General features: G+C 47.7%; 1 protein-coding gene across 1 annotated transcript in view; it reads left to right on the plus strand.

The window, feature by feature from the left end:
• The window catches only part of Abca4 (ATP binding cassette subfamily A member 4), a 141,613-nt gene that overhangs the window by 80,682 nt on the left and 38,482 nt on the right, over positions 1–22,449 (plus strand). The window contains exons 18-30 of the mRNA XM_031375329.1: positions 856–945; positions 2,458–2,632; positions 4,981–5,112; positions 6,722–6,861; positions 7,448–7,585; positions 8,873–9,066; positions 10,262–10,346; positions 13,593–13,798; positions 14,141–14,189; positions 16,338–16,600; positions 18,491–18,615; positions 19,076–19,174; positions 20,102–20,288. Of these exons, the coding sequence (XP_031231189.1) occupies positions 856–945; positions 2,458–2,632; positions 4,981–5,112; positions 6,722–6,861; positions 7,448–7,585; positions 8,873–9,066; positions 10,262–10,346; positions 13,593–13,798; positions 14,141–14,189; positions 16,338–16,600; positions 18,491–18,615; positions 19,076–19,174; positions 20,102–20,288 (1,883 nt within the window). The remainder of the gene's footprint in view (positions 1–855; positions 946–2,457; positions 2,633–4,980; positions 5,113–6,721; positions 6,862–7,447; positions 7,586–8,872; positions 9,067–10,261; positions 10,347–13,592; positions 13,799–14,140; positions 14,190–16,337; positions 16,601–18,490; positions 18,616–19,075; positions 19,175–20,101; positions 20,289–22,449) is intronic.

The raw sequence follows: 22,449 nt of genomic DNA on the forward strand, positions 1-22,449 counted from the left end.
AGAGAGAGAGAGAGAAAGAGAGAGAGAGAGAGAGAGAGAGAGAGATCCTGTACACTCTGGTATTACCCTGATTTCTGAATGCCCCAATAGGTGGCCTTTTAAAGGGAGCTGTTTCTCCAACTCAGATTTAACCCACCATATCACTATAGGTGGATTTTTACTCAAGTTCCCGTGCCCAGCTTTAGTTGACTAAAAAGGACCAGGTGGTAGGCTAAAGAAAACGAACCTATTCCAAATTTAATTCTAAGGTGGATTTTTTTGATTTGTCTGATTTTTTTTTTTCCCCTAAGGGGGACAACATTCAAGACAGGGTTTCTCTGTGCAGCCCTGGCTGTTCTGGAACTTGCTTTGTTGATCAGGCTGGCCTTGAACTCAGAGAGCCACCTATCTCTTCCTCCTGAGTGCTGGGGTTAAAGGCGAGCGCCACCACTGCCCAGCTTGTTTTTGCTTTTGTTTTTATTACAATTTCTGATGTGAGAAGTCTGCCACGTTAAGAGGGATTGGTGAGGGCTGGGAACATGGCTTGGTGGTGGAGTGCTTGTCTAGCAAGCAGGGAGTTCTGAGTTTGATTCCCAGCTCCCCCTAAAAACAAATCAAAATTCTCTAGCTTCAAGGCTCCAATTAAAAAAGTCCCCCTGGGCCCTAGGAAGTTGGCACAATTAGATTTGAGTACCTCACAGTTTGGCAGCAGGTCAGAGCTGGAGGCCATGAGGGAGACTGGTCTCATAGTAACAAGGGCTCCACCTCCCGAGGGAGCTGGCCCGCCCTTGTGGTGGGAAACGCATCTGTTCCCTCTACCCCTCCTCTTCTTTCCTGTCTCTCCTGAAGAGTAACATTGGCGTCTGGTTGGTTCAGGTTGTTCGACTAGAGAAGAAAGGGCTCTGGAAAAGACTGAACCCTTAACAGAGGAAATGGAGGATCCAGAGCATCCAGAAGGAATGAATGGTAACTCCCCCAACACCTTTCCCCCCCACCCCCCCAAAAAAGCAGAACAGAACCAAGGTAAAAAGCCGCAGTAGTGCCAGAGCCAAACGCAACATGAAGGCCAGGAAGCTGGCTCCCTCTCGACTGGTGTCCAGCTGCACATGAGGGGAATGAATGGTCCAACCCAGACATTAGTGCATATTTCCTGGAGAAAGCAGAGCCCAGGTCTGTAGTGTGGTTGTGCCCTTGTGAGGCAAATCCCAAGTGAATTGCACGAATGTGCTGACTTCCGAGGATTTAGTCAGAACAATGACTTGGGTCACTGGGACTTGAAGCGGATATGAGCTACAAGGAAAGACAAAAATAAGTGCAGTAAGGGGGAAGAGAGTCTAGCAGAGCTGACTGCAGTCCACTCAAGGTTTACAAACCCAGAGCCCATTCACTGCAACCATCAAAAGCCTTTCCTAGCTCTGGAAGTTACCTAATCACTCCTGGGTTGATGGGCAGGGTACATGAGACTCCTTTCCCTGGCCTTGGCGGCTTCGTCTTCACTCTTGAACTAACTCTCCTAAGGTTTCTCATCCCTGATTGTAGGCATTACTTTGGTTTAGCGAGGCACACAGACTGTGATTTAGCCTGACGTTGGCACGAGAGGGTCCAGCCTCCAGGTACCCCTCAGGTACCGCTTTGCAAAGCTGATGTTGGAGACGCGAATCCTCACAGAGCTGGTTTGCAGGCTGCGGGATCTCTAGAAGATCCTTCTCCCAGAGGGGTATGCTAAGGTTGAAAGGAGCGGAGCCAAAGATGATGCTGGTTCCATCTCAGCTTTAGTTGGAGCCAGGAGTGTGTTTCCAGGCAACGAGAGCTGGGGACAGAGCAAGGGGACCCTTAACTAATTAATTGGCATTAATACTCTAACAGTAATCTGGGCTCTAGAATGAACTGCAGAAAGATGTTGTGGTGGAGGGTCAGGGGGAGGGTGAGAGTAGGTCAATACTGGGGAGGGCAGGAAGCACAGGGAGGAAGGAGTCACGAAGGGGAAGAGTAGGTTGTACTGGAGCTAGAGAAGTAAGAGCTGGGGCCAGAGACCTATGAAGATCTTATAGAACGAGCCTGGAAGCAAAGACGGAACTTGGGGTTAACTCAGTATATATAGATAGGGCTATTTCAGGCAGGTGTGGGCTCTGGGCCTATACTTGCCACTTAGAAGCCACGTGGCCTTGATAGAAGACTTGATGTCTCTTAGTCTTGGGCTTTCAAACCTATTGAAAAGAGCCTAGTAATATCGACCTATAGGGCTCTGTATACAGTGAGGGAATTGTTGGAAAACATTGGAAACAGTGCCTAACTTGTGAAGTGTGAAGTCTAGGGTCAGTGAACTATTACTACCACGGTTTTGATCTTCTTCACAAAGCTGCAGCCACTCGGGCAGGTGACATTACAGCCAGAACACAGGACTGAAGAAAGCAGGATTTCACTCAGCACTGGGTCGTTAACATGTGGTGTTTCTCATAATGTGCTTTTCCCTCCAAGACTCCTTTTTTGAACGTGAGCTTCCAGGGCTGGTGCCTGGGGTGTGCGTGAAGAACCTGGTAAAGGTTTTTGATCCCTGTAGCCGGCCAGCTGTGGACCGCCTTAACATCACTTTCTATGAGAACCAAATCACTGCATTCCTGGGTCACAACGGAGCAGGAAAAACCACCACTTTGTGAGTTCTCTGGCAAAGAGGCTGTCTCCATCCCGCCCCATCCATCATCCCCTGGCTTCATTCTCCCCAGTAACTTCAATCTGCTCTTCTTTTCTGAATTTTGGTGGAAACACACACACACACACACACACACACACACACACACTATTTTTTTCTGGTCCCAAATCTCTAAGGAAAGCTGAACCCAGCCTTTAATGCCAGCACCTGGGAGGCACAGGCTGGTGAACTCCATGGGTTCACGGCCAGCTTGGTCCACATAGTGAGTTCCAGAACAGTCAGAACTACATAGTGAGACCCTGTCTGGAACACACACCACAACCAACTGCTGGGAGGCGGGGGCGGGGAAAGATTCTCTTAAGCAAGCGTGCTGCAGTATTGAAAGTCCACTCATATATATTTTATTTAATATCTATAAGAGAAAGTGGAGAAAGTTTATTATCCCCTTGGACATTCAGAGTTTAAGTGGTTTTCCCGAAGCCACTGAGTTGGGCAGATCAGTAGGTGTGTTAGCCAGGTCCTCTCAGCACAATCTTGGGCTTGTTTCTAACACTCTAAGTCCCCTCCTTAACCCCACGTCTCCCACTGTGAGGATAAAGTCATGGCTGCCCATATCCCGGGTCTAGAACACGTCTGTTTTTACATAGCACTCCTTTTCCTACCAATTAGTAATTAGGATGCTTTAGTGCTGGCGTGGGACCTCTGAGGGAGGGCTGGTTACATTTCTGAGAAAGTGTAGGGAGAACAGTGGAGTAGACTCGCTGCCTGGCAGAAGGCCATGGGCAGGAAGCTTTGAGGCTCTGGGTGGACTTCTCCCTCCATCCTTTAGTTCTGGAAGGGGTCCGAGCGCCACCTGCCGAGGACAGGCGGTCAGGGCTCCGGTGCGGACCTCCGGTGGGCCGGTGGAGGAGGGGTAGGGGTCAACAAGCCATGTGACAGCAGCCATCAAATCCTTGGCTTACAGAGCCGGGGGAAGGAACAGCGGTGTACACCCAGCTCTGGAATGTGCTCCCGGGCCTTTCAATGGGAATGGAATGCGGGGCTGGTGCCATTGGGCTTGGTTCTGTTTCCCTCTAGTGGCTGATCAACAAAGATTTCAGCTTCTAAGTACAGGTTCAGATAGCGTGCGATTTTATCAGAACTGGGTGTGGCATCCTAGGGCTATCTCCTTGCTAACTCACGTGGTCAGAGAACAGGAAGCTCCATGCAAGACCCCAGGACCTCTAGGAGACAAACACATTACTTCACTCAGTACAGAAATTAAACTTCCCCTGGGTCGGAACACAAGTGCTGCCCTAATGCTGGGAATAGCATAACATTTTAAGTTTCACTTTGTGCTGGTGCCGGGGTTTTTTTTTTGTTTTTTGTTTTTAAGTGTGTTTGATTCACTTAACTTAGACAACTACCTAAGCAGGTAGGAGTCATGTTTTGTATAATTGAAGAAAGAAAAATAAATCACAGCATTATTAACATTTTTACGTTTGGTATTCCCCAAATGAAATTGTTCGCGGTTAATTCTTACCTATGACTGGGGCTGGGTGTGGTGGCACATGCCTTTAATCCCAGCACTTGGGAGACAGAGGCAGGCGGATTTCTGAGTTCGAGGCCAGCCTGGTCTACAGAGTGAGCTCCAGGACAGCCAAGGCGACACAGAAAAAATTCTTACCCATGATTGTGATCAGCCAGTCAGCAGACACAGCCCAGTTGTTCACCATCATCACCTGGGCTTTGTAAAGTCAGCAACTGGCTTCTCCATAGTCAAGGGCTGCGCACCCAGGCAAAGCAGTGGGGCTGTGCCCTAAACTCCTTTAATTGACCACACACAACTGTGACCATGACAGTGACCACAATGGCTGGCCACATCAATAGCCACCAAAGGACCACTATGACAGACCTTCACGGTGGACACTACCACTGACCACAGAATAAAGCAACAGTGACCACTATAGCTGACCACATCCGCGAACACTGCTCTGACACACGGTCATAATGGACACTACAACTGACCATGACAGTGGCTACTACAACTGACTACTGAAGCGTTGGCTGAGTGATGATGGAGAGTCTGAGGCTGGGAACCCCTGAGGTTCTTGAGCCTAGGAGCACTAGGAAATAAAAAGTAGAGAAAGAAGGCCCTGTGGTCCCAGGCACTAGGACTTGAAGCAAGGCACTGGTGCTAAGTAAACCCTGTGAGGAAATGTTCTAGGCCCCTCAGCTACTGCAGATTTGAGCTTGATAGAGAGATGGGCGGGAATCACTACTAGCATCCTTCTGACCCTCTGTGGAGTTACCCTCATCCCCTGGTGAGTTTTAACAATGTCTCTTCTGCCACTTAACCCTGTATTTGGCAGGTCCATCCTCACAGGTCTGTTGCCGCCGACGTCAGGAACTGTGCTCATTGGGGGAAAAGACATCGAAACCAGCCTGGATGCAGTACGCCAGAGCCTGGGCATGTGTCCACAACACAACATCCTGTTTCATCAGTAAGTGAACTGGAGTTGAGGTACTCCTGGGCAGACGTGGGGCTCTGTGGTAGAGGACTTGCCTGGCTTGTCCATCACCCTGGGTTCCACTCCTAGCACCACTGGAAAACAAAATATCCATGGGAAACCCCTGTTGTGTGCTGGCTGGTTTTATGTCAACTTGACCCAAGCTAGAATCACGGTAGAAGAGGGAGCCTCACCTGAGAAAATTCTTCCGTAAGATCAGGCTATAGGCAAGCCTGTGGGGCATTTTATTAATTAGTGATTGATGGGGGAGAGAATGGCCCATTGTGGGTGGTGCCATCCCTGAGCTGGCGGTCCCGGGTTCTATAAGAAAGCAGGCTGAGCGAGCTATGGAGAGCAAGCCAGTAAGCAGCCCCCCCCCCCCCCCCCCCCCCCCCCCCCCCCCCCCCCCCGGCCCCCATGGCCTCTGCATCAGCTCCTGCCTCCAGATTCCTGTCCTGACTTTCTTTGATGAAGTGTCAGCCAAATAAGTCCTTTCCTGCCCAGGTTGCTTTGGTCATGGTGTTTCATCCGAGCAATAGTAACACTAAGCTGCCTGTCTCCTGTTCCCCTCCCCCATCCACTCCCCCCTCCCCCCCAATCTTTCCAGCCCAACTTAGCAATGCTTTTGTCTGGTCTTCATAGTCAAAAGTCCTTGTCCCTCTAAATGTGAGGCTGTGCTCCTGGTGATCAGAGTTGAGATGTCCCCAGCCAGAGGAGGGACAGTAACTTCTTTATGACACTTTCCCTTACTTGCCCCAAAACCAGAAAGAGGGGATTTGTCGTCCCCTTTCTATGCGGACTCCTGGTGCTAAAGACTGCCCTGGGATTTAAAAATTATAAGGGAGAGTAAAATCATACATACGTACGATTTTGTAACCCCACTTTTTGAAAGTGCGGGTGTTTTGCCTGAGTGTCTATCTGTGCATTACATGTGTTTCTAGTGCCAGAGAAGAGGGTATCAAATACACTGGACCTGGAATTAGAGACAGCTGTGATTCTGTATGTGTGTGCTGGGACTCAACCCCACGTCCTCTGTAAAAGCAACCAGTGCTCTTAACCACTGAGCCATCTCTCCAACTCCATAATTGCTTTTTAAGCCTAAGGTGTTATGAATATTTTCCATGCAATTAACATATTCCTTTAAGAATTAATGTTTACATACAGTTCTGTTGTATGAATGAACTGTTTAAGTAATTTTCTTATTAGATCTTTGGACAGGACTGGTTGGTCATTTTTTTTTTTGAAGAGATTTCTTTCTTTTTTTTTTCTTAAAGATTTATTTTATTTATTTTATGTATATGAGTACACTGTAGCTATCTTCAGACACACCAGAAGAGGGCATTGGATCCCATTACAGATGGTTGTGAACCACCATGTGGTTGCTGGGACTTGAACTCAGGACCTCTGGAAGAGCAGTCGGTGCTCTTAACCTCTGAGCCATCTCTCCAACACCCCCCCCCCAGTTGGTCATTTTATATCACAAATAATACCATGATGAAATTCTTGATTGCTAGCTCTTCATAGCCATCTTTATTTTCTAAGGTGAATTGCCCAAAATGGAATTGCTTAGCCTGCTGCCTTTCTCCTCCTCCTGTTCCCACAGCCTCACGGTGGCTGAACACATCTTGTTCTATGCCCAGCTGAAAGGGAGGTCTTGGGAGGAGGCCCAGCTTGAGATGGAAGCCATGTTAGAAGACACAGGCCTCCACCACAAGAGGAATGAAGAAGCTCAGGACCTTTCAGGTGCTTGGTATTGGGAGGAGACAGGGCCACATCTGGAGCATCCATTGCCTGCCAGTGCGCCTTAGCAGAAGGTGGGGGTGACAGAACAGCAGTTCTCAGCCTATAGGTCATGACCCCCGACCTGTCAGATGGCCTGCATATCAGGTTTTTACATTATGATTCGTAACAGTAGCAAAATTACAGTTATGAAGTAGCAATGAAAATAACTTTATGGTGTTGGTGGTCACCACAGTGTGAAGAACTCTATTAAAGTTCGACCCCAGCCACTTGCATATTAAAGGGTTGCAGTATGAGGAAGGTTGAGAACCACTGGGGGAGAACCTTATAATGGGAGAACCCCTTACATTTCTGTGACGCTGACGACACGGTTTTCAGATGATCAGGCGCTAGGAGGCAAGGGTGGTCTTTCAGCATTGATGAAGCCTGGACGATACTGTGACTGCTGACAGTGTGGGCGTATCTATAGCGGCAGCATCAAACTGTAGCCAGATTTAAAGAGCCTCCATAGGTGACCAGCTCTGGGCTTCCCTCTTCCCCATGTGGAAATGTCTGTGATATCCTGTCATCATCTTCTGTCTGCCTCCAGGTGGCATGCAGAGGAAGCTGTCTGTTGCCATTGCTTTTGTGGGAGATTCCAAGGTGGTGGTCCTGGATGAACCCACCTCTGGGGTGGACCCCTACTCCAGACGCTCCATCTGGGATCTGCTCCTGAAGTACCGCTCAGGTACTGCTCAGGACCCCATGCTCTCATTGAGGCTGTTCCAGGAGTCCCGTTTTCTCACACCTCACATTTTGTAGCTACACACCCTAACTGCCCTTGCTACCACTAGTGAACCCAAGTTCAAGGGAAAGCCTGCAAACCGGGAGTCACTGAAATGGCCTATTGCTGGTCCAGAAGGTTGGGTTGAGAGTGTTTACAAAGCATGCACAAAGCCCCGAGTTCGACCCCAGCCACTTGCATACAATCCCAGCAGTCAGGGGGTAGATGCAGGTAGAGAAGAAATCCAAGATTAGTCTCAGCTGTGCAGCAAGCAAGCCTGAGCTACACGAAGCCCTGTCTCAAAAAAACAAAACAAAAATTTCTTCCTACTTGTCGTCCTCCAACCTGGGAAAGTGGAATTGCCCTCTGTCTAAATTATATAATTTATAAGGCATTCCAAGAAGCTTGCTAGGTGCTGCATGACCTCCCGAGATGGGGCTAGATGTCCAGAACAGTAGAAGGCTACATCAGATGAAAGCGCCTTACTTGTCTATCTAGCACCTTCTAGAGGATTGACATCTAGAAGCGACATCATCAGGCAGAACCCCCAGAGCCTGTCCACACGGCTGTAGGGTTCATCCTGCCCAGCCTGGAAAGCCCCCTCTTTTATTCTTCCTGTATTTCTCATGCCCCTCCCCGAAGGTTTGCAGGTAAAGATCCTCATCACCTCATTTTAATAACAGCCCCATTTAAGGAGAAAGTGCTGTGTGTGCCCTTACGAAGAGGAAAAGTGGTGTTTAACGAAGAATAAAAGTAGAGTTCGTGGATGCCGACAGTGACAGCAGAGATGAGTGTGTCCCACACATGTCAAATTGTTTGAATTGTACCTGAGACACAGTGCAGAGGCACTGTATGTGACAGTGCTTTGCAGAATACAGGATGCAGGATGCAGGATATATCAGTTGCTATCATTGTTACTCCATTATGCTTGCCACAGAATTAGCTACTTTGTTTTTTGTCTCTTTTAAAGATCTATTTATTCATTTTATGTCTATGAGTACACTGTCGCTGTCTTCAGACACACCAGAAGAGGGCATCAGATCCCATTACAGATGGTTGTGAGCTACCATGTGGTTTTGGGGAATTGAACTCGGGTCCTCTAGAAGAGCAGCCAGTGCTCTTAACCTCTGAGTCATCTCTCCACCCCTGTTCTTATTTATTAACTCCAAGTTCTAGAAACCACATAACCTGGAGGTTGCTGTACATCCTATCCAAGTTACCTGGTAACCCACCCTGACCTCCTGCTCACAGGCAGAACCATCATCATGTCCACTCACCACATGGATGAGGCTGACCTGCTTGGCGACCGCATTGCCATCATCTCTCAGGGAAGGCTCTACTGCTCTGGAACTCCGCTCTTCCTCAAGAGCTGCTTTGGCACAGGCTTCTACTTGACCTTAGTTCGAAAGATGAAAAACATCCAGAGCCAAAGAGGTGGCTGTGAGGTACGGGTCTGCCCAGGGAAGGAGCCCCGCTTGGGCGAGAAGGGACAGGCAGTGTAGGGATGCTGTTCTAGATGTAACTGCCCACCGGACCTTTGATTGTTGGGATCGGTTTATTACTGGACTATTTGCAGATTTCAGTAATTGTGTTCTAAACTACCATACAGACACGCTCCCAAGCACACACCAGGCATAACTAATTTTAAATAACCAGAGGGGTTGACCACATGTAATGTGTTGTGCCCTTCGAGGTTAGACTGCTTTGTTTAGCTGTTTCTCCTTCATCCAGACATTCATGTTTCCCAACTAAACCTGAATTCTTGGAGTAAGTGAAATCTAACAAGAGATATCCTTGGAGACTATAACCTAAAACTGATGTGGGGGCAAGGGTAGCCAGCAGAGACGACTGGGCATGTCCTTAGAACCAGGGTTAGTCTCCTGTCATCCTAAGCAATTGATTTTATTCTTCTGGGTTTTGTTGTTGTTGTTGTTTTGTTTTGTTTTTTGAGACAGGGTTTCTCTGTGTAGCCCTGGCTGTCCTGGAACTGACTCTGTAGACCAGGCTGGCCTCAAACTCAGAAATACCCCTGCCTCTGCCTCCCAAGTGCTGGGATTAAAAGTGTGTGTCACCACTGCCTAGTGATTTTATTCTTTGCTGTTGTCTTTCCTCACATGGAAAATGAAGGGGATGACACTGGCTTCTGGGACATTAGGGACATAATAGAGACAAATGAGGTGGAGCACTGTGAATCTTTCCTGGGTTCCTTGAGAACAGGTGTCCCGCACATTCAGGTTGTCACAAGTGTTCTGCCGCAATGATATTTATACCTCTAATGGAAATGGATACAGTGGGTTTTCCTGTCCTGGTAGATTTTCACAGCCTGGTGTCCAGAGGGGTTAGGAGGAGAGCAGAATGTCTCCCTAGCTGCCACTTGATTAATGACCAGGCAGAGGGATGCTTCGAGGTTCTGCCTCTCTCTCTGCCTGACTCACATTCCCTCTTTGATAAAAAGCCAAGCAGCTCCGCCCTCCAAATGCTCAGATGAATTCATAGATTAAACAGTGAAGAAAAAAATAATGCTGTCCGCAGCTGGTGACGAGAGACAGACGGAGCGGTGGTGACAACAGTTGGCACCGTGACGATGCTATCGTTGACATGATCTGCAGCTTGTCAGTCCTTTCTGTCTGTCTGTTGCAGGGGGCCTGCAGCTGCACATCAAAGGCTTTCTCAACCAGGTGTCCAGCCCGAGTCGATGAGATAACAGAAGAACAAGTCCTGGATGGTGAGAGCTGGGCAGGTTGAACCTCAGTTCTGGTTCAGTGACCATCTCCCGTGTGATTGGGTGCTCCCTGTTGTGATGGCCTCGAACAGAGAGAACACTTGCTGGGCTTTGAAGCCCAGCGTCCTGCAGTTGCTCATCCTTTTCTCGGAGCCTGTTTCTCATTCCTAACGTGATTTTAAAGTCACTCCTACCTAAGCGCCCTCTCTTCAATGAGGAATCCAACCTTTGTTTACTCCCTGCCCTTACTTATGTTAAGCCTTGGTTTTTACACTCCTCCTGCTCTTTAACAGTGTGGACACACCCCCTCCTCAAGGTGTGCCAAGGCAGCCTCTGGCTCTCTCTCTTTTTAGCATTTTATTTATTATTTTTATTTTGTGTGTATGGCTGTTTGCCTGCACGTATGGAAGCGAGTCATCTGTGTGCAGTGCCTACAGAAGCTAGAAGAGGGCATTGGCTCCTCTGACACGACAGAGAACAGGTAGCTATGGTGCCAGGAACTGAACCCAGGGCTGCCATAAGAACAATGAGTGCTCCTGACTGCTGAGCCATTGCTCCATCCTCCCATGTCTCTTACATGGAGGATCTGAGCTTGTGAGTGTGAAAGATGCAGGAAAGGATGCATGGCACCTTTGTGCCATGTCACACATTCCTCTCATACTGCTCAGGTTCCCAGTGAGCCTCCCTGGAATTTAAGGGTATATTCTCTCAGAGGCCTCTCACTGAGAGAGACAGGAAATAAGCTCACCTGTCAGATCTGACCTCAGGGTCCCAAGAGCTCACTGATGACCCTTTCCACTCTCAACCTCTGCCTATCCCCATGCCTCAGATGCCTTTGCAAGGGGAATGCCATAGGGCATAAAACCCTATGTAAAAGGAAAATTAAACTTAGCTACTGACTCTTCTTTATGAATAGAGGAAAGCGTGTGCTTGTCAAAGAAAGTTTCCTATTTAACACACTTCCCCCTAAACCTTAGAAGAATCTACTAAGGATTGATGTGAGGGGATGAGGGGAACTGGGAGGACGTGCATAAGCACACAGCCTTAACCCCAGCAGAGGCAGAGGTAGGCAGATCTCTGTGAGTTCTAGGCCATCATTGGGGTGACACAGTGAAACCCTGTCTCAGGTAACAACAAAGACCTGAGGGAAAGACCCGCAGTTGCAGCACCAGAATTTACTCTCCTGTTCTCTGTGTAGTCAGCCCCGAACCAAAAGCATTTCTTCAGTGTGGTGTCTCTGAATCTTGTGTCTTGCTTCTCTTGCTGTGAGTTATCTCCTGTGTTGCTGAAAATTTCTCCTTGGAATCTTGGTCAAGACCTTGATGTTTTAAGTGTTTAATTACTACAAAAAAAAAAAATTACCATCAAAATCAAGTTGGAATGTGTCTTTGGCTGGCATGATTTTTTTTTTTTTAATAGAAAGGGCATGCTGCCACGGTGAGAAGTACTGTAGATAGCTATGCCCCCAAGTAGGGAGGACTCCTTCATCGCCAGTTACCTCCTCGGCTGTTTTTTCACTCACACACACCCACATACCACTCACACAGTCCTGAGTGACTCACTCACCGAGCTCCCTGCCAGATGGACACTTCTGAGAGGCTGACACATAACTAAGGCACAGTTCCTGAGAATCCAGTGACTGGGTCCCACTTCCTTCCTAAGAGAACAATGTGTGTGACCCCTACAAGCTACTGGGGCAGAGCTATTTCCTCCAGTAAAAAACTCCCCGGTCCCAGTATGAGATCATCTAGGACTAAAGACAATCACACAGTTTGCAGGTGTGCCACACAAGCCTTCCATATCTCTCAGTGGGAAGCTGTGAAATAGTCCAACCAATCGACAGACAGGAGACAGAAAGACAGAGGAGATTCCCCTGGGGGGATGCTGACTCTTGAAGAAAACTGACCTGAATGTCAACACTCACTGGGATTAGCCTAACATGTACCTATAATGCCAGCCTCAGTTACAAGGCCAGCCTCAGATAAATGCTCCTGCTACCCACCCAACTCTGTATGCCATCATCATCATTTCCAGGGCTTCTCAGCCCCCTTCTGCAGTGGCTGGTTACTGAGTCTCATTCTGTTTGAGAGGACAGGTACAGCCCAAGGGAAAATGGTGTGGCTCTCCAAGTAGTTAAAGCAGGCACGGACTTGGTTTAGGAAGGAGACTGCCTCCTTCTAGGCCTAGGTCTTGGCCTAGAGCTTGCTTGGGCCGGACAAGGACATGGAAAATAACTTCGACTTAACTCCTAAGCTTCCAGTGAGTGAGAAGCAGCAGTAGCGATGAGCTCTCCTCCAGGGCTGATGGTCAGGAATGCAGTAATAGAGAAGTGCCATTTTTGTGCCAGGCACCACTGCTAGCACCGTGGGTTCATTAACCTCCCAGCCTCTCATCCGCACAGTCGTGGAGTGGACACAGTTGTCTTCCCCTTCCACAGATGAGGAACTGGGGGAGGACTCACCCGACGTGCTCCTTCAGGCAATAGCACAGCTGACTGAACAAGAGACTGGCCCTCCCTCAGGTTGCACCACCTGGAGTATGTTTGTCATAGAGTCAACAAAGCTAAAAATAAACTTGCCGAGTATCAAGTCTAAAAGAAATGGCATGGCACAGAGAGCCAAGTGTGTGGTTCATGCCTCCAATCCCAGCACTCAGGGGGGCCAGCCTGTGCCAAACTGAGTTATGGGCTAAGATGGGCTATAGGATAGAACTCTGTCTCAATAAACAGTTAAACAGAAACACACACACATCACAAACACATACACACATACCAAACACATTTACACACATATACCACATACATTCATACACACACCACACACATTCACACATCCACACACACATTCACACACACTCAAACACCACACACACATTCACACATCCACACACACATCCACACACACACCACACACATTCACACACATTCACATACTCACACACACACACATACACACACACATTCACACACACATTCACACACACACACATGCACACACATGAGAGAGAGAGATAGAGACAGAGACACAGTCAGAGACAGAAAAAGACAGAGGCAGAGACATAGAAAAGGGGAGAGGCAGAGGGGGAGAGGCAGAGGGGGAGAGGCAGAGGGGGAGAGGCCGGGGCGGTGGTAGCTATTCTGCCCCTTTCCCCAATGGGATGTAGAGGAGAATACGAGCCCCAGAAAAATCTCACAATCTTCCAGGTTCTAGAATAGGCTGAATCGAGTTGACATCAGTCTTTTTTTCCTAGGAGATGTGAAGGAGCTGATGGATTTGGTGTACCACCATGTTCCAGAGGCAAAGCTGGTGGAATGCATTGGTCAAGAACTTATCTTCCTCCTTCCAAACAAGAATTTCAAGCAGAGAGCCTACGCCAGCCTTTTCCGAGAGCTGGAGGAGACTCTGGCTGACCTGGGGCTCAGCAGCTTTGGAATTTCTGACACTCCCCTGGAAGAGGTAAGGCAGAGACTGCAGTTGGTCTCTGTCTAGTGCCTGAGGAGGCATAAGCCCAACACTAAAGCAGACCTTACAAAAGTGAAAGCCACAATTCTCCATCCAGTGTAGCAACACCCAGTGTTCTCCATCTCTCTGTCTTCGGCCGGCTTCCTCCTGCCTAGGTCCACATGTGTACATATTTTCTGCAGCTTTGGTCATCATGTGCTTACACCTTTGCATCTATTGAAGACTGTGTTCTCGGAGAGTTAGAATGTATTTCTTCCCATGGTGAAGCAGTGCCCAGCACAATGGTACTAGGTTTAGATTTTCTTAGAAGCAAACCCTCTCTTCATGTCTTAACAGATTTTCCTGAAGGTCACAGAAGATTCTGGATCAGGCTCTATGTTTGTAGGTATGTATGGCACAGGACCCACTGGCTTGTCCCCTGTCTCCCTCTGCAGACTTGATCTTAGAAAAATCTACTGAAAAAGTAACAAAGTAGCCATTCTTTGTGCCAGAGCCCCAAGTAATGCACTTTGTGTTCTTGGTGCCTGTGGGTAGGAGACTGAATTTGGCTAGGTAGGAACATTCTAAATGGATCAGGATTCTTATCCATGTCAGACTGGTAGATCACCCCCCAAAATTCACCTCCTACTCCTCTGGTCTCCTTTTTTTCTGTCATGTCATCACCGTTGCCCTCCTCTCTACCAGGCTTCTGATCCAGGCTTGTCTCCAAGAGTGATGGCCAGCAGAGTCCTTGGAGATAATGCTGACAGTTAATAAAAGCCAGATGCCAGCTACAGTCTCCTGACCCCTTTTGAGATCGAGATAAAAAACACTCTTAAGCTCTCAGTTAGTAACTGACAGACTTTGAAATGGTGGGGACCAAAATTCCTGTGAGTTCTGGCCTTTTCTCCTCTCTCTGTGTCAGCCCGGGGCCCTTTGCTTGACTCCTTGTGGCCACGCAAAGCACTATGGGTATTGCAGACTCACCGCTGAGGGGATAGAGGTGCAGGAAAGGTCACCCTGTCGCTGTCACACAAATCACTTCTAATAGAACAAGAGACATGCACCCATTCTGCTAAAAGAGGCCCACTAGGCCCTCTCTCCTGCTCAAAGACAAACAGTTCTCTGTTGCCATCTCAGACGGGTTGCTAGTCCCCTCCTCCTAGCCAGTGTGGCACATCCTAATGTCTTCCTATGCAGTGTTTCCTCTCTGTGGAATTTCTGGCTGCTGCTCCCATCTCTTAAGATCATGTGGGTCTAAGTGACCAAGCATGTATCAGCCATGCCTAGAATTACCAACGTCCATATATACCAGCCCATACGTTTTCCAGATTAGGTCATGTGGTAGGCCTGCTGAGGTGGTAATCTTGGCAGACGGGGGAGGGCTGAGTCCTCTGCAGAAGGGAGGAGCAGCTTACTGTGGGGGTCAAAGAACACTCTCAAGTTATTTGCAGATGGGAACTGAACTCACACAACTCATCTAAAGCCCAAGATTCCACATTAATCAAGACAAGAATGAAAACATGTTAAAGTCTACCACAAGCTGCATAGGTTTAAAAAGTAGGGACGTTTTACCTATATAGCATGCTCCTTTTTTAATAATTAGCCAGTCAGAACAATAAGTTGGACCCTGAAGATTTGTCAATATGGGCGTAGAGGTGGGTATTTCAGAGGCAGTCGAGGGTAGATATTCAGAGGTTAGCCATAGAGTACCGTAGACTATGCATCAAACCTGACCATCATAATTTGATATCTAAAAGACTTTGGGTACTTAGCCTCTTCATACCTCAGTTTCCCCACATGTAAAATGAGAAAAATAATATCTACCTTTTTTTTTTTTTTTTTTTTTTTTTTTTTTTTTTTTTTTTTTTTTTTGGTTTTTCGAGACAGGGTTTCTCTGTATAGCCCTGGCTGTCCTGGAACTCACTCTGTAGACCAGGCTGGCCTCGAACTCAGAAATCCGCCTGCCTCTGCCTCCCAAGTGCTGGGATTAAAGGCATGCGCCACCCCTGCCCAGCTCAATATCTACCATTTAGAATCGCTGAGAGAATTAAATAAATAATGCATGCCAAGTCTTTGCACGGCATGCGATTTATGATCAAGACTTAGGAAGCCCCCATAGTGACAGTCACAAATCCTTTTAATTCAGGCTTTAATGGATCTTTATACCCGACAAAGCACCTGCTGTCACTGGGTTACTTGATATCACGATAATCTCATGTGGCGGGTAGGACACAGACCTGGTCCATCTGGAGAAAGCTGAGTGAGCTTGCTGAGATTGTTTGAAGTGTCTGAAGCCACACAGACTAATGGACCTTATTTTCTGAGCTATGACTCCCCATTACACATTCTCCCCACCTCCCACAGTACAGGTGGCCAAGTCCAGACAGGTTAGTGTGAGACCTTGCCCCAAACAAAAACAGAAAGGTTAGAAGCCTCCATGTCCCGTTGTTTCTCTGGATGAAGGGTAACTGATGTTGGAAGGAAAAAAAGATGTGTATGATAATATCTCTTATGTTTGTCTTTGTCTAATTATTGATCCAATATCCCTTAGGTGGCACTCAGCAGAAGAGAGAACAAGCCGGTTTCCAGCAATCTTGTTCGGCTCCCACTGAGAAGCTCAGGCAGCATGGCCAGGCCTCACATACCTGTTCCCCAGGACAAGTGGATCCTCCCAAGGGACAACCTTCCCCAGAGCCTGAGGACTGCGGTGTACCATTCAACACAGGTGCTCGGCTGATTCTTCAACATGTGCAGGCCCTGCTGGTCAAGCGATTCCACCATGCTGTCCGCAGCCGCAAGGACTTTGTGGCTCAGGTATCCACTGTGACCTGCTTGGGCATGATTCAGTTCTCTCCTGGGTGTGCATGTGGAGGCGGGGGAGAGTCTATGGTACTGATCCTGTCTTTCTGTCTTCTCAGGAAGGTTTGTGGGCTGGAGGTGGGGAGGTCAGACACTTCCCAGTACACTTTCTTGACCTTCCATCAGATATACTTCTTCCTTGGCAAACCTTTATTTTGATTCTGGGATTTGCAAGTCTCCTTTGTTAAAGATTGGGCGTCATTTAGAGCCAAAAATAGGATAGTACCACAAATACAGAGGTGGATGCTTTCAGCCAACCATCAGACTGAGCACAGGGTCCCCAATGAAGGAGCTAGAGAAGGAACCCAAGGAGCTGAAGGGGTTTGCAGCCCCATAGGACGAACAACAAAATGAACTAACCAGTACCCCCAGAGCTCCCAGGGACTAAACCACCAACCAAAGAGTACATATGGTGAGACTCATGGCTCCAGCTGCATATGTAGCAGAGAATGGCCTAGTCGGTCATCAATAGGAGGAGAAGCCCTTGGTCCTGTGAAGGCTCTATGCCCTACTGTAGGGGAATGCCAGGGCTAGAAAGCGGTAGTAGGTGAGTTAGTAAGCAGGGGGAGGGTAGAGGGGATGGGGGCTTTTGAAGGGGAAACCAGGAAAGGGGATAACATTTGAAATGTAAATAAAGAAAATGTCTAATTGAAAAAAGAAAAAGAAAAAAAAGGATAGTATCACATTTTTCACTATTGTTTCTATTTTTATCATGAAAGGTAAAGTTATATGTTTCATTCATTTTTCTTATGACATAAAGGTCAAGGCCATTGTCCTCTTTTAAGACAGGGTCTCATGTACCTGAGGCTGACCTCAAACTTGTTATATAGCTAAGAATGTACCCTAGGCTGGCCTCAAACTTGTTATGTAGCTAAGCATGACCTTTTTAAAAAATTTTGTTAAGGTTTATTTATTCATATTATATATACATATATATATTTACATATACATATGTATGTATGTGTCCTGACTGCATGTACACCTATGAGCCAGGAGAGAGAATTAATCCCATTACAGATGGTTGTGAGTCACCACCATGTGGGAGCTGGGAATTTAATCCAGGTCCTCTGGAAAAGCAGCCAGTGATCTTAGCACCTGAGCCATCTCTCCAGTCCTAAGAATGACTCTGAACTTCTGATCCTCCTCTACACACCTCCTGAGTGTTGGGATTAAAGGCATGTGCCGTTAAGTTTAACTTTATGTGGTGCTATAGATTGAATTCAGGACTTCATGCATGCTGAGCAAACACTGTACACCAGCCCAGCTATGTGCCTAGTCCTCTCTCTATGGTTTTCACTCAGAAAAGGAACTTTGGGTCAAAGAGAAGGAGGTAACGTGAGTCGCTCCTTTTTATTTTCATTTTTTTAGATTATTTATTTTATGTATGTGAGTACACTGTAGTTGTCTTAAGACACATCAGATCCCATTGCGGATGGTTGTGAGCCACCATGTGGTTGCTGGGATTTGAACTCAGGACCTTTGGAAGAGCAGTGCATGCTCTTAACCACTGAGCCATCTCTCCAGTCCCATGTGAGTCCTTCTTTAAACTTGCCTTCAGGTGTTGGCTGAAGCATGGCATATATTTGGACTCTTTTATGAGTACAGGAATGAATATTATTTTTCCTTCTGCAGGCACTGCCTTTTACACTTGCCTGTGATATCCCCCCAGAAGCCTGTCCTTTCCTAACAGTGTCTGAATATGAAGCGGAGGATAAATACTTAAAAGAGTGTTTGTGCTGCATGCGTGCATGGGCATGTGTGCATATATGTGGATTGGATGCCTTCCCGCGGGTGTGTGTCATCTCTGGTCCTTCAGCCTGTGACTCCTTGGCCATTCTCCTACAGATTGTTCTCCCGGCCACTTTTGTCTTCTTGGCTCTGATGCTTTCCATCATTGTGCCTCCATTTGGTGAATTTCCAGCTTTGACCCTTCACCCCTGGATGTACGGGCATCAATATACCTTTTTCAGGTGCGTAGATTCATCCCAGGAATCACTGCTATCCTTTAACACGTGATATTCCTGCACTGTATGCCTGCTAGAAGGGTCCTGACCTTCTACTTCCCTTGAATCCTCTCCAAGGTGGAAGGAGCCTTGGTGATGTTCTTAAGAGAGAAGCTAATGTAGCAGCCACCGCTTAGCAATGGGGTACCCAGTGGAAGGCAGGTGGGTAAGGAAAGAGAAAGGGAAAGGGAGTTGAAGCTCCATCTTTTTGAGGCATGGATGATCTGCCATCAGATGTCTAGGTGTGTGTGGTAAGCTAACCTACTTTCAGGAGCCCCACAGCCATTCTAAGTCAGTGTTCAGTGCCTCACAAGCATGCCTGGCCCAGAATACACATTCAGCAAACGCATATATAGACACGTTACTGTGCTTTGTCCATTCTGTCTCAGTCTGACTAGCAGGGGAGCCTCTCTCTCTCTCTTTCTAGCATGGACGAACCCAACAATGAACACCTCGAAGTACTGGCAGACGTCCTTCTGAACAGGCCAGGTTTTGGCAACCGTTGTCTAAAGGAAGAGTGGCTTCCGTAAGTCCTGAGCTAATACCAACAGCTCCCCTAGGAGACCCCAAAGCCATCCAGCAAGTGTTGGGAGAGACCCCCCTCAATCCTGCCCTGTGGTATATGGGTCATGTCCATGTGTCTGTTTGGCACTTACCCAGTTTCTCCTCTCCTGCTAGGAAGCCTCCCTTCTTGACAGTTCTATGTCTTAATGTAGACATATTCTATTGGTTGACATTATTTGCCCAAACTCATTTGAAAAAAAAAAAAAAAAACTCTAAACAGGGATAGAAGAAGATGAAGGATGTGATATTGTATAGTTGGACCTTGGATGGCGGGAATCACTTCTATGGCCAGCTCTCAATCATTGTTGTAACTCTGGAAAAGAGAGTTGTGGAAGATGGTTGAAATCCACCAGGAATTTCAGAGCTTGGTATATTGTAGCACCTTCTCTCATCCAATCTTCCAATCTTCCCCAAAACTGCTGCTAAAGAGCAGCATGGAAGGGCTGGAGAGATGGCTCAGTGGTTAAGAATACTGACTGCTCTTCTAGAGGTCCTGAGTTCAATTCCCAGCAACCACATGATGGCTCACAACCATCTGTAATGGGATCTGATGCCCTCTCACGATAGCTGCAGCATACTCATATAAATAAAATAAATAAATCTTAAAAAAAAAAAAAAGAGCAGCATGGACACATAGCAGAGTTTCCTGTTATTTTTTCCATCTCTCAACATGAAGAGCTACTAGTCAGAAAAAAAAGAAAAGTCCGCAAATGAGTCTCTGGTCCACGCTTTGTCAGCATGACTGCAGTTCTGATGGTCCTTAAGCAGACTCTGATTCCCAGGGGGCAAATTCCCGACTGCAAGGAAGAGAAAGGCAGAGAAAGAGATAGCCGGGGAGGGGGATGGAGCAGTGGGATTGACTGTGGAACATTTTCTCATTTTCCACGAGGGAGTACCCCTGCGGTAATGCAACCTCCTGGAAGACGCCTTCCGTGTCCCCAAACATCACCCACCTGCTCCAGAAGCAGAAATGGACAGCAGCCCACCCTTCTCCTTCCTGCAAGTGCAGCACCAGAGAGAAGCTCACCATGCTGCCCGAGTGCCCCGAGGGTGCTGGGGGACTCCCGCCCCCGCAGGTACCTCCATCATTTTAACAACTGCAGACTCTTCCTGTGTTGGGATTGATTTCAAGGTGTCTCCCATGGTTGATCATTCAGATTTAAATGTTTTCTCCTTTTTAAATAACGTTGTGATGTATGTTCAAGTCTTAAGATGTTTATCCTTAGTCTTAAGGGTTAACAGCTTTAGCTAAGCTTGCTGTGGAGGCTTTTGGTGGAGGCTGGTGGTGGACTATCTAGCACGATAGGCCCTGGGGTTGATATTCATCACAAGAAGGGAAGCAGGTATGCTGCTCTGTGTAACCAGATGCTATCTGTGGAGATCTGCGGGGTTCTGGCCCCGTTGGAGCAGCCAAGGGGTTGTGCTCTTCAAAGGGGAGAGGGGAGGTATGGGGTGGGATGGGGCGGGAAGGATGGGAAATAAGTATGTGCCCATGGACTATGTATCTAACACACACGAATACACATAGCCAGCAACTTATCTTTTGCAAGAGCGGCATTGATTGTACCTGAGCAGTGCTTTGTCTAGAGCTATGTCTCTAGACAAATCCCCATGGAGGTTTTAGGGAGTGCCTTCAACGGCAGGAGAGCCTTGCTTTTTCTCTGATTGGTTACATGTGCAGGGCCTGCTTGGATGGTTTCTCTCCATGAATGGATGAATCCCAAAGAGTCCGTGTGTTATAGGAGAAGGGTTCAGGCATGGGAGTTGGAGAGGCATGGTTTGTTTCTTAGCCTCTGAGCCTTCTTCGTTTTCCCTCCTGGTATCGAGAAGAGCAACACTAAATTTATATAGAGCATTATCAAAGAAATAATGTGGGTCTTGAACTATTTAGGACTAGAGGCAGTGCAAGCAATGGCAACCCTAACCTAACCGTGGCTGAAACAGGATACAGGTTGCCTCTCAGCCATGTAAAAGTTAACATGGGTAGCTAGGAAGTTCTTTTCTCTTGTCCCTCTGAGCCCCACAGGCCCTCAACTCTCCAGGCAGAGTGTTGGAAAGGATCTTGTTAGGCAGTAGAGAGTAGAAAGGGATGAAGAAAAAGACCTAGCAGATGGCTCAGGCGTGTGCAGGGAAGACTTCCAGAGCGACTGCATAGCCCTTCCACTTCACGGACAGCACCCAGCATCCACAGAGACTGGGGGCTGTCACCTTAATTCTGCACGGTCTGTGCCCATGGGGAAAGCCACAACAATAGCAGCAGGAAGAAGACAACACGAGACAACCAAATTTACCGTAGCATGTGTCACAGCCACCGGCTCCTAAGGTCCTGGATCAACCTTGCTCTTTATATTGCTCAGGCAATAGATTATCCCCTTTGGATGACATCTACATTGCCACATTGCAGGTGTCTCTGACTCCCTAGGAATGGGGCGGGAAAAAGAATCCATTAGACCTCGATACACAGGATTCATTTCCTAAAGGAATGCTAGCCTCCCAACTGCCTGTCTCACTTAGAAACTTACCTTCAGAGCATCCTTGGCCCATGGTCCTTAGGGAGATGCTCGAAGTCCTAGAAGAGGCGGAGCAAGTCTCCTCCCCTCCGCCCCCCCCCCCCCCGCCTTTCCTCATTAGCAGTCATGTCTCCTGAGCAAAACTGATGGTCACATCTCTATATAGACACCACCCTCCTGTCCACAAAAGTGCATGCACATACATATACACATATGTACACATAGTTATCCATGTGTTCGCATCCACTCACCCTCGTTTAGCACCTTCCCATTTAGCCAGAAAGAGAAGCAGAAGGAAAGAGCTAGTTCAGAGGTGGCGAAGATTTCCTTAGTATCCCTTTCTCGGTAAGGTTCTCTTTTGTGAAAGCACCAGGGGTGGGCACCACCACAGAGCACCTACCACAGTCCCTGGCACACTGCGGCCGCTCAGGGGCTGCCACTTGTGGAGGATAACGGTGATGAGGAATGTGAGCTAAAGGAGGTATCACATGGGGAAGGGGAGGTCTCTGGAAAACATGAAAAATAACTTCATTTTGATGGTGGTTTAATACCACCTAGAACCCTGTCAGCCGTTTCTGTGCGGTATCTAGACAGAGTGGATGCTTTTCTCCAAGGTCCTACACCATCGACTAACCCAAGAAACTCAACACTGTGTCGCATTGCCACCTGGTGGCCAAACGTAGTACTTTTGATTCCCCCTTGTATCTCTGATTACCTTCCACTCTTA

Source organism: Mastomys coucha, unplaced genomic scaffold (genome assembly GCF_008632895.1).
Source record: "Mastomys coucha isolate ucsf_1 unplaced genomic scaffold, UCSF_Mcou_1 pScaffold16, whole genome shotgun sequence".
In the NCBI taxonomy this organism is placed as follows: domain Eukaryota; kingdom Metazoa; phylum Chordata; class Mammalia; order Rodentia; family Muridae; genus Mastomys; species Mastomys coucha.